Source organism: Psammomys obesus, unplaced genomic scaffold (assembly GCF_907164565.1).
Source record: "Psammomys obesus unplaced genomic scaffold, mPsaObe1.curated_primary_1811, whole genome shotgun sequence".
NCBI lineage: Eukaryota > Metazoa > Chordata > Mammalia > Rodentia > Muridae > Psammomys > Psammomys obesus.
The window spans coordinates 14685585-14698149 of record NW_026596120.1 but is presented as its reverse complement, the minus strand read 5'-3'; the positions used below and the strand labels follow the sequence as shown (position 1 = coordinate 14698149).

The following is a 12565-nucleotide window of genomic DNA, read 5'->3' as shown; positions in this document are numbered from 1 at the left end:
TAATCCTAAGGATTTCAAGTGTGTACACAAGTCTAAGCCCATTCCTGCAAACTGTGCAATGATAGAAATCTGTTGTACCGTGTCATACTCAGAGTTGAAAGCAAAGGAGGGAAAAGGGAGGTGAAAAGGAGGAGAACAGAAGGGAGAAAATACGAAAAAAGTGAACGAGTGAATAAACTATAAAAAGAGGCAGAGAGACACTGGAAGGAGGTGAAGTAGAGGAGCCAAGGAGAAAACAGACAATTCTGAAAGAGAGACAGAGGTTCAGGGTGGAGCAGGGGAAGTAGCAGAGGAGGAAGTCACGTGGGAGGCTCTTAGTTCTCATGTATATCTCACGGTATGGCATAGGTCATCCTAATTGTGAGCTGAATAAAGGTTTTTGTTTTGTTGTTTTAAATAAAACATGGTCCCTATATACAAATTGTCTCTCTCTTCTGGTGTCCAATTAAAAAGCATAGATCTTGAAGGAAACAGGCTTGGATTAAATGACAGAGCATGGAAGTCCTACCCTAAGAACTGGCAATGTTTGTTAGAAATGATTATATGTAATTTTTGTCATTGAGCTAATTTTGATCCCCCTGTATAGCCTCTTGTGTTTTGCAGTGAAAGCATAGATTACAAGAAGATTGTAAAGCCTTCCTGGGGCTGGCATGATGGCTCAGTATGGCAAAGAGCTGACCACAAGTTGTCCTCTTAACCCCACATGCGCACAGTAGTGTGCCTTAAAAATGAAAATCTATCTTTGTGGCCGAGGTATGTTTCTTGTGTGCAGCAGAATGTTGGTTCTTGTTTACCCATATATTCTGTTAGTCTGTGTCTTTTTTATTGGAGAGTTGAGTCCATTGATGCTGAGAGAGATTAATGACCAGTGATTGTTCCTTTTATTTGATGTTGGTTGTGGTAATGTGTTTGTGTGCTTATCTACTATTAGTTTTGCTGTAGTAAAGTTATTTATTTCCTGTGTTTTCCTGGGTGTAGTTAGCCTTCTTGGTTTGGATTTTTCCTTCTATTATCTTCTGTAGGACTGAATTTGTAGATAGGTACTATTCAAATTTGTTTTTGTTGTGGAATATCTTGTTTTCTCTAGCTATGATGACTGAGAGTTTTGCTGAGTATGTCTGTGCCAACGTCTGTGTTCTCTAAGGAACTGCATGACATCTGTTCAGGCACTTCTGGCTTTCATAGTCTCTGTTGAGAAGTCAGGTGTGATTCTGATGGGTTTGCCATTGTACTTTACTTGGCCTTTTTCCCATGGAGCTTTTGATATTTTTCTTTGTTCTGTGCACTTAGTGTTTTGATTATTATGTGGCAGGATGATTTTCTTTTCTGGTCTAAGCTATCAAGTGTTCTGTAAGCCTCTTGTATGCTTATAGGCATCTCTATTTGAAACATGCATAGCTGTACTGACTTTGAAAAAGAGCAGACAATTCCCTAGTAGAGGGAGTGGCACTAATAAGATACTGTTTGACCTTTCCCCAATGTGTAGTGTTAGCTGCTGAGACCTGTAACCTGACACACACAGCTACAGCCAATGGCCTCTGTTGCAAATTTTGACGTGACACAACCGTGTCAACCAGAATGGCACATATATTTATAGGACAGTGCCCTAATTGCATATTCAATATCCACTGGTTAGATTGCTAACCTTTACAAATTGTACACTCACTAATCTGATCAGTCTTCATTCAAATAACATGAATTAACACATGCAAGAAAATTACCAAATCTCTCACCCCACCATAATCAGGTCCTTTGTCATGATGGTGATTCCAGCAGTGGATTGTCTGTTCTGCTTTCTCCATGTCCGTAAGAATGGCTAAGATCAAAAACTGAAGTGCTAGCATATGCTGGCAAAGATGTGGGAAAAGAAGAACACTCCTTCATTGTTGGTAGGAGTGAAAACTTGTACAACCATTTTGGAAAACAATCTGGCGCTTTCTCAGACAATTGGGAATAGTGCTACCTCAAGACCCAGCTATACCGCTCCTAGGCATATACCTGAAAGATGCTCCACCATACAACAAGGACATTTGCTCAACTAGTTCATAGCAGCTTTATTTAATAGTCAGAATCTGGAAACAACCTAGATAGTCCTCAACCAAATAATGGATACAGAAATTGTAGTACATTTACACAATGGAACACTACTCAGCTATTTAAAAAAGGCATGAAATTTGCAGGCAAATGGATGGAACTACAAAAGATCATGTAGAGTGAGGTAACGTAGAACCAGAAAGACATATATGGTATATACTCACTTATAAGTGGATATTAGCCATACAATACAGAATAACCATACTATAATCCACAGACCTAAAGAAACTAAATAACAAGGAGAACCCTAGGGAGGTTGCTTAATTCTCATTCATAAGGGTAAACAGGATAGATACCAGAAGTAGTTGAAGTGAGGGAACAGGATGGGAGTCTACTATAAATGTCCTCTGAAAGATTCTACCCAGCAGGGGAACGAAGCAGATGCTAAGACTGACAGGCAAACTTTGGACAGAGTGCAGGGAATTGTAGGAAAGAGTAGGGGGATAGAAGGACCCAGAGTAGACAGGAGCTTCATAAGAAAACCCACAGAGCCAACAAATCTGCACTCATGGGGGCCTGCAGAGTTTGATGATGTACCAACCAAGGACCCTGCTCAGATGTAGCCCATGGCAGCTCAGTCTCCATGTGGGTTCCTAGTAAGGGGAACAGGGGCTGTCTCTGACATGGACTCTGTTGCCTGTTCTTTGATCACTTCCCCCTAGTGTGTGTGTTGGGGGGGGGGCATTACCAGGCCACAGAGGAAGAGGATGCAAGCAGTCCTAATGAAACTTGATAGGCTGGGGTCCTTTCTGAGAATTAGGGGAGGGAAATAGGGAGGAAGAAGGAGGGAGAGTAGAACCTGGAGGAGATGAGGGGAGGGGCTACAATTGGAATGTAAAATGAATAATTTATGAAAATAAATTTAAATTAGAGATAAAACAATAAAAATGTAAATCTTCGTTTGCTGGATAGGTCTACAGCTAGTGTCATATTTCAAAGGACTCTAGAGTTAGTTAATGAAAAGCCCAATTTTAGAGATATACAAATCGAATGGAAGTTCTGTGATAGTCCCCTATATACAGGTGTTTTCATAAGCAGCTTATTATGGAGTCTGCAAGTCACATGGCTTTAGTACGCTTACGTTAGTTAGTTTTACTGAGGAAAGCAGAGCCCTGAAATTGTAAGCATCTTGCCCAGAGTTTTATATTCAAGCAGGCAAAGGTTGAGTTAGACTGTAATTCTCTAATTCTAAATGCCATGTTTCCCCACCAGAGAGAGAATGGTAATAATGGGTTAAAAAGATCATACCCTGTGTTATCAAATAGGAACAATAAATCTGTTTATAAGTCAGAGCAGTGCAGAGCCTAACCTGGATTGCAGCAGAGTACCTTCATGTAATTTCCTCCTCTCTCAGCCAAAGATATTTCTCTACTGCTAGTCCCCATTAGTAAATCAGAATTTACAGTGTGTGCCCCATACCCTTGACCTTTCTTTGATGACATTGTTCTATGTACCACTTCTGTTTCAGTCAGTAGAGATAATGTGTCAAGTAACATGGGTTATTGACATCAGCTTACGTGGGTAATCTTCCCTAAAACTTCCAGAGGGACATTAACACACTCCCCTTCCCACTGTCTCAGCTACAAACTTTGGTGAGTTGCATAACAGGGCCCTGCTGTGGAATCTCCTCTTTATTTTTCTCCCAACACCCTTCGGTTTTAATAAGGACTCGTGGAAAAGCTCCAAAGTAGATCACTTATTCTTGTCCTGTGGTTTTGTTCTCCTAACTTCAAAGGTTGGTGTCCCTTTTCTACTGATCTGATTTCGCAGAGTGCTGACTGTGTCCAGCGGACCCTTTCAGGAAGCTCTGAGTCAGCACCGTGCTCCAAGGAAGCTTTGCCAGTGCCAATCTCTAAAGATATGCAAGGCTCCCAGCTCACCCCGTTGCAACTTCAGTGACTGTGACTGTTGCTTACTCTCTATTTCAGAGATCCCAGAAGACCCGCTTGTTGCTGAAGAGTATTATGCTGATGTGTTCGATTCCTGTTCTGAGGAGAGTGAGGAGCAGGAGGAAGACGTGATGTTCTCAGAAGCAGGCAGAGAAATGAGGGATAGGGGAGCCCCACCTTTCAGAGCAAACTAACAGGTACCTTCTCCCCTGGCCAGAAGAGATGTAGCTGTCTGAGGCTGACTGGACGTGGGCTAAGAAAGAGCAAAGCGAGTCTTGAACCTGGAGTTGGGGTCAGGGAGCTCAGGACTACTAGGGTCTTTTCAATGTCTCCATATACAAGTCTTTTCTTTCAAGGGGCAGAGGCAGGTAGAACCCCGTGGAATTACCGGACTCTGATCAGGACCCCGGTGAGAGGGGAAGGCCAGTATACTCACTGCAGGAGGACAGGCTGGCAGCCTGGCACTCTGCAGTGCCTGCCCACTGAGGAGCGCCTCTGTACATCCAGTAAGTGCTGCAGAGGTCTCCTTCACAGGCACAGTGGGTTTATTATTATTATTATTATTTCAAACACTTTCCTGCCTGTAATCAGACCTTTGGTCTGTTTTGTAAATTGAATGCATGCTTAAATTTAGAAAGATTGATTCCATTCTGGAGTTAAGGCTTTGGAGATCCTGGAACTGGAGAGTGTTCTTTCTGGGTTCTTGCAGCCCTCGAGGAGCTGTCGTTGCATGCAGCACTGGGTCTTCCTGCATGGATGCTCCAGCAGGAGAACTTTCTGGTTAGAAAGACTGAGCTGGCATCTGTGCTAGCCTAAGAAATGGCCCTGGCTTGCATCTTTGTCTCTTGATTTTTAGAGTGGAAATAAAGTTGTACAGATGCCCATCAACTGTTTTTTTTTTAATTTTTATTTGTTTATTTACTTTACACCCCAAGAGTGTCCTCTCCCTCCTCTTCTCTTAGTCTCCCCCCTCCTTTTCTCTTCCCCTCACCCTTTCCTCCCAGAAAAAAAGGAGCCTCCCCTCCCCCTGTACCAGTCCTCCTGAGCACATCAAGTCACATCAGGACTGAGCATATCCTCATCCTCTGAGGCCAGGCAAGGCAGCCCTGCCAGAGATAAGTCATCCAAAAGTGGGAAATAGAGTCCATGTTAGAAACAGCCTCCCCCATCCACTCAGTGGATGCCCCATAGGAAGACCAAGCCACCATCAGTCACATATGTGCAGGGGGCCTAAGTCTAGGCCATGCATGCTCCTTAGTTGATGTCTCAGTCTCTGTAATCCCCCATTGGACTGGGTTAATTGTCTCTGTTGGTCTATTTATGGGGTTCCTGTCCCCTTCATGTCCTTCCATGTTTCCCTCAACATTTCCACAAGACCCCAGAGCTCCACCCCACGCTTAGCGGCAAGTCCCAGCATCTGTTTCAATCTGCTGCTATCTGGGACCTCCCACATGACAGTCAAGCTAGAGAGCCAGCCCCTGACGCTATTGATGATGCTCTGCTGTGCTTGCAGACAGGAGCCTAGCTTGACCCTCGACTGTTTTTGTTAAAAGGGTTTCATGTATGTGGCCCAGCCCGAGACTGAACTTTGGCCTTCTGCCGTACCTGCTAAGTGCTGGTTGCAGGAATGTGCCACCAGGGCCAGCCACCAAGTCATTCTTATTAGACATGGAACAATCCAGCAATAATGTTAAGTAAAACCCCATAAGAAGGGAAATGCTACCAGGAGTGTTTAAGAGCAGACACACACTGGCTTAGTGGTTAAGAGTGCCTGCGGGCCTTGCACAGGACCTCAGTTCGGGTCCCAGCACCAACATGGCCGCTCATAACTATCCGTAATACCAGTTGTATACCAATTCTAGCGTATCTGGTGCCCTCTTGTGGCTTCTGCTGGCACCTGATGCACCTGTGGGGCACAGATGTCCCTGCAGGCAAACACTCAAATGTATAAAATGAAAATAGGTAAATGCTTTTAAAATCGTAAAGTCAAGCAAAGGAGCAAGTTCGGAGAAAGAGAAAGCATGGGAGAATGCACGTGGCAAATACAGGAGGAGCGGGACTAACAATCATCAGCAAAGATGAGAAGAGAAGAGAGGCGGGATCCCAAATGCCACGATCAAAGTGTTTCTTATGCCCCTTCCTCCTTCTCCCCAGAGGACCCTGGGGAAGTGGTATCTATTACTCCAAGTTAAAAATATGATTTCCATTTGCCTGTGGCCCCCCCACTGCAGACAGTCGAAACAGATACTGTCCTAATACCGCATTAATTCCATCCCATGCCTGTGGTTGTAGAAGTGTGGCGTGCAAAACTCACACCCAGTCTTTACTCAGAAGCCCCATCTCTGGCCAGTTGTACCTATAATGCATCACTGGTAGTCAGACTACCTGTAAATGAGCCTAGTGCCACTTATATGGGGTACGGTTACCTTGTCCAAACTACTAAGCTTCTTTACTGTGCTTCAGTGTCCTGATCCATAAAATGGATCCTAGTCATAGAAGAGTAGACGAAGGACCAGTTTAGAGTACTCTAAGTTATGCTCAGATCTTAGTCACACACTAACTGTTTTGTACCTTAGCCATTGTTGTGAAAGTGACCTGGTTGTCTTGTTTATCTTAATGGACAGTCTGAAGCCTTTATCGTTAAAGTGAGATGTCACAGTTGCAATCGTTTCATTTCTTTTCTTTCTCAACGCAGGTGATAAATATAAGGGCAGGGGGGTTGCCTCTGGCTGTGGCTCTGCCACATGCTATGTGGCCAATTGTGATCGGATTTAAGCCTCTTGTTGCAAGATGTTCAGGCCCTTCATGTGCATGGCATTTTGTCGCTCAGTCATGTTGTCTCAGTCAGGTGAATGAACTGAGTCTCGAAAAGAAAAATAGCTCCCCTACAGTGACACAGATGGGGGGGGGTCCAAACCGACTCAGAGCCCGAGTGGTCGCGGTCTCCAGCGGTGCCACTCCTACGCCGTAGTGCCACATCAGCGTGGCACGATAGAGATGGAAGTGGGGGTTGTAAGAGTGTAGTCTCTGACAGAAACAGATAACCACCCATCTAGTACGAGTTTCTGTTTCTCCAGAGGTGGTGGGTGTGTGGCTCTGCCAGGCACCCTCCGATTCTTGTGGGAACCTTGTATCAGCAACGCACAAACTGCACTTCCGAGCTCGGTGCCGGTACCCCAGCCACTGTTCACTTTGCCAAGTGCATGAAGTTTGCAGCCATCTTGGTAGCCAGGGGCCCCTTTTCTTCCTGGCTGTGCCCCCCCCCACCCCAGCATGTTAAAGTAGCAACACACCACGGACTCTGTGCATAACCAGATCCAAGCTGATTCCCCTTTTCCTATTTTTGATGGGAGAAGTGCGTTCTGGAAGAAAGCCAGCCACAGGCTTCATCGTGATTTATTGCTGGATTCTTTGAGCCAACCCTGCTGCTCTTTGAGCAGCGTTGCCTCCAAAGCAGTTTTCCGGAACGCCTAATTACTGTTGTTTCTCTACTGTGCTAAGCAAAGCATCAATAACGCCTGCCTCACAAGCCATTCTGCTGCTGATGGCCCCTCTGTGAAGTCTGTGGTCACCAAATTGGAACCATCCTCGTAGATCTCAGGAGAGTGGAGTTTACAGCTGTCATCACAACAGGTTCTCTACAGCAGCTGTGGGACCTGCGGCCAAGGACTAGTTCCTGTGCTCTCCCAGACAGGCCCAAGGGCTGCAGGCTGACGGAGGGAGTCATTAATTCTGCTTGTCCCTTACTGCCTGGACCATCGTTCCTTCTCCAAGACTATTAAAGGACAGCAGTAAAAACACACTAGATGTACGATAATAACCTGGCCCACTGCTCTCTCAGGAAAGGCTCCGTGTAATGAAGGCTTTCACGGAAGCCTCCTTTAAAAGGCTCCCCAGGACCTGTGTGCTCTCTCTTCCTGAGGCGAGGAGCTGTAGAGGCCTGGGTTTCCACCTCATATGGAAGTTATCTCGTCTTTTGGGGTTTGACATTCTCCCAGCACACCATGGCACCAGGGAAAGCAGATGTGCTCCAGTGCTCAGATACAGGATGGTAAGGCCTGGGCTTCCTCTGAGGACACTAGGGCCAGGCTGTCCTGAGGGTTGCTATTACAGGCTTCTGCTCTAGGGAGAGCCCAACGGCTTAATCAGTTCATATGTTTTATAGCGGTTACAGCTAACATTCCTGAAATCTTCCTTTTATGGTCAGTACTTTATATTCTTGGGCTAATGCAGGGAAGATGGTAGAGAAGGGCAGGACAAGAAATGGAAGGGAGATGCCTGCGGAGTAGATGGGAAGAGCCTCAGATTATGGAACATCTCTGAGGAAAGAAGATGAAAAAAGGAAAGAAGGGAGGGAAGGAAGGAAAGGAAGCATGGATTGATTGTACAGTTTTAGGAAAGTCTTGGCCAGTCTTGTAGGGCATATGAGTCAAAGGCTGCTGTTGGCAAGGTTGCAAAAGTCCTGTATTGGGCACCAGTGGCCAGGCCCTAGCATCCCGTCTGAGCCCTCCTTGGCTGAAAGCTCCTGGTTAGAGCTCCATGTCATTTGACCCCTGTGAGGAATGCTGATCTTTCTGTAACTGGGGTATAAGCTCACTGAGCTAGGCCACAGGTGAATTCTTTCATTCTTGTAACAACCTTTTGATGTGACAACTGCATCAGACTAAGATTCAGAAGGCTAGATTTTAGTAACAGAGTAGACAAAAGTAAGGATGGGAGAGAGAGAAGGAGCCGAGTTAAGACAATTTAGGCAAGTCTCCCTCAGATCTCAATGAAAAAAATTAGCATCCTGGAATGAGAACAGGCTGTGACTATAAATCTAGGTTTCTCTGCTGCCTTTTAGTTCCCAGGAGTCTCCCGGATTGTCAGTCTCTTGCTGGCTTAACTACTGCCCTAGGCCAGAGTGTTCAGATAGTTCCCAGTGCATGTCAGTCATTTTTCTTGGTGCAGGGGAGGGTGTTTATTTTTTACCGTGTGCTGCACTTAATACCCAGGTCCTTGAAAGATGAGAAGATTGTGATATTCCAGCTTTTCATACAAGGAAACAGGTTTGATGTGTGACAGCTAAGATGCCCTATTACAAGGAGGCTCTGTTTCCAGAGGCTATCCTCTGCACAACAAAGGCCATCCCTGGTCTACCACTGAGGGTGGAGGAAATGACTGGGAATACAAGGGAAGAGCAGAAGGGCAAGCAAGACCTGCTGTATTAGACAGAATTACCGAGCTATATACAAGGCAAGCCTTATGTCAATTCTAGGGGAAATGCAGAATTGTGAAAAGGAAATACAGCCCAACTCTCACCTGCCAAGAGGGATTATCGTCTATTATGCTGTTTTAAGTGGAAGATGCTAGAACTTTTGATCATCAATGGTGACACTCCTTAATTTTCTGTTTTAAAAACATGCCAATAATGACCTAATTTAGTCAGCTGCATACGCAGGAGGCAACACATTTTGCCCTGCATTGACCTTAGAATTCATCATCGTTTCTAGGAAGTTGCCTGTCCTGCTACTGTGGGTGGTTGAGCTGTTTCTTCCCCAGTAAACCCTACCAGTGAGTCTGAGCAGCCACTCCTGCAGGGTGACTAGTCTTGATCGCCTCAGTGAGGGTTCCTCAAAGGAGTGACGCTGATGCCCTGGTTTCCACTCTTGCCCCATTCTAGCCTCGTTGCCTTGATTCTTCCCCTTCCCCATCCCATGTTCCTCATCAGGCATGAGGTACAGCTCAGTGGCGGCCACTCTGTGATCCCGACTTCACTGTGGGAAGCTGCTCCTGGAACTGGGGGGAGAGGAAGGAGATTGCTGGAGAAGTCAGTAAATGAGAAGAAAAGGAGATGCTTAGGACCCAAAGACAGCACCAACATGTATGAACATGGATAGTGATGTAATGACTTCAGGTCACGGTTCAAACACAGGGCCAAATTGCTGCTTGCTCTGTGGGTTTTAAATGAGAAGTCAGCTAGAACTGGACTTGAGACTGTCCATGTGCCACAAATAAATGGGCACCAAGAGGACTTCCCATTGGGATTTGGAAAGTCTTCCTCTTTTAGTCCCAGTAACAGATCAGCTCCTCATTTCCCTCATACCCACTGACATCAAGGATCACTGAGTATGACAACATGCTAGGGGTCTCCCAGAGATGGAGCCTTCCTGGAAGCTATGTCTGCTTTAGGTGTAGACCTCCAGATATGAGCTTGATAGGGTTGTCCAACAGCATACAGCAAAGGCATCCGCACATCCCTTCCCACTCACTCAGAGCACCCTCCAGCCACTGGAATACATAAGACAGGAGACACTTGTGGAACTATGAAGGTGTGTGTGTGTGTGTGTGTGTGTGTGTGTGTGTGTGTGTGTGCAGCTACAAGCCATAAACCTCCTCTGGATGGATATGCCTTTGGGAGTTGGCATAGCCCACCAGCCATGAGTGAATCAGATGCTGCATGTAGACAGATGGTTGAGTTTTCACTGCCTTCAGGTAAAGGATCAGTGAGCACAGTAACCCTGCAGGGGGCTCTTGAGAGTGTCTAAAGATAGATACCCAACCTCGAAGGGACTGTTGGTGTCTGCCCACACAACCCTCATCTGAAACTAAATTCTTCTGGCAGCTGGGTTCTGTTCATTCATTCACTCAAATATACCCCCATTTAGTTGGCACAAGGTACAAGATTGTATATAGTTACCATTTTACAGACAGCAATGCCTAGACCTCTCCCTTCTTCACCTATATATTCAGCTTCAACAAGAAATGTGATAACTTTTTATTTACCTATTTTCAAAGTAAAGCCTTTTCCTTAGCCTACAAATGAGTTTTCCTTTAATTCATTCAGCAAGAGGAGGGAGATCTTTAGGAGAGATGGAAGAGGGGAGGCAGAAGATCCTTGACTAGTATGCCCACCTTCATTTGTTGTGTCTTCTATATCTTGATCTATGTACTGGCTATATTAGGCAGGTACAGATCAACCTTTTGGTCCTGGGTTCTCCTACAAGTGGTTTCATACTGCTTTGTTTTATAATGGGTGTGACAGGGCCTCTTTTCCTTTGTTGGTTCACCCTTTTCACTGAGGTTCAGTTGTTGCTCAATGGATCAGCCATGAACGGAGTCTCTTGGGTGAACAACAGTCTCTCAGAAAGCGCACTGCCTTTGAAAGGCATGTCTTCAGTTACCCTTCTCTATCCCACCAGTTTGAGCAGAAAACTGAGCAGTATCTCTTCTGGCTGTTGCAATGGCGATTACATACTCAGCAAACATTTTGAGTATTTTTAACAAACACATGTTACAGTCCGTGTATACCAGGTGTGGGCCTACAGGCTTTATAAATAGGGGAATGGAGATATGAGTACATTGAATGATCTGCTCAAACACAAGACTGAAAATGGCAAGGTGGGATTTAAACTCAAGCAAGCTGTCTTCTGTGGGTTCTTTTTCCCCACCCTTTATTCCCCCTAACACTAGATAGAAGAGAAAGAAGGATAGAGAGGGGAGAAAGATCCCTGATGTAATTTCTTTCCCAACCGTTCCTCCCAGTTCCTAGCCCAGCCCCTTTAAATGTCTCTCCCAACCATTCCTCCCTCAGTTTCCCAACAGTCTGATTAACCAGTCTCTTCTCCCCGGTTTCCCAGATACTAGCAGCGCCAAACTACTGGTAGCTCCAACTGTTGTGATCTTTCTGCCTAGCTCAATCTCCCCTGGCTCATCTGTCTCCTACCAATATCTTCTGTACCAGCTGCCTCCCCTTCCCACTGTACTCAACCCCCATTCTCAGCCTCTGCTGGATTTTTTATATCCAATACTGAAGGTCATAGGGTCAAGCAGTTTTAACAGGCTAAGAATTCCTTTATTATCTTTTAAATCACTCTGTATTTTTAATTTAATGTATTCTTTGGAATTTCCATACATGCATACAAGGGATCAGAAATACACCCTTCCTCATTTCATCCTCTAAGTCTTTCTATGTCATTCATCACATTGTACTCCTTCATGCCATCTTTTAAATTTTTTTATCATTGAATTATAGTTTTAGTCTTTATTTTATTTTATTTTTTAAATTCATTTTACATCCTGATTGTGGCCCCATCCCTCCTTGCCTCCCAGTCCCATCCTCCCTCTCCCTTCACCTATTCCTCAGAAAAGGGGAGCCCTCCCTTCCCACCCACCCCAGCTCATCAAGTCTCATCAGGGCCAGTTGACTACCAGCTGGGAATCCTTTAAAGGGCCAGAAACACAAGATAAACCGCAGTACAGGCTTCAATCTCAGCTTCGTGCCAACGGTCACTTTTTCCTTATGGTTTGGAAGAAAACTAATTCATCCTATGCAGTCTAGCTCTCATATTCCACCTCCCAGGCGTTAGTGTTAGTTTAAGAACAATATCCAGGTCTAGCTGGAACGTGTCAGGACATGATTTCTTGAGGAAGAGGGGACCTGAGAATGCTTGACAAGTCATGTGGGAAAAATATTTGCTCAAGCTTAGTGTGTGTATTGCTGGCTGTGTATAGCTGAAAGTGCCTGACATGCCAAGAAACCAAAAGTTACATATGCTGGGAGGAATATTGATATAGCAATATGAGTCCATGATTGTTATATC

At 45.1% G+C, this 12565-nt stretch overlaps 1 protein-coding gene across 1 annotated transcript in view; it reads left to right on the top strand.

Moving 5' to 3' along the window:
- The window catches only part of Nek11 (NIMA related kinase 11), a 134476-nt gene extending 130299 nt beyond the window's left edge, over positions 1–4177 (top strand). The window contains exon 12 of the mRNA XM_055629779.1: positions 4023–4177. Within this exon, the coding sequence (XP_055485754.1) occupies positions 4023–4177 (155 nt within the window). The remainder of the gene's footprint in view (positions 1–4022) is intronic.
- Positions 4178–12565: the final 8388 nt, after the last annotated feature.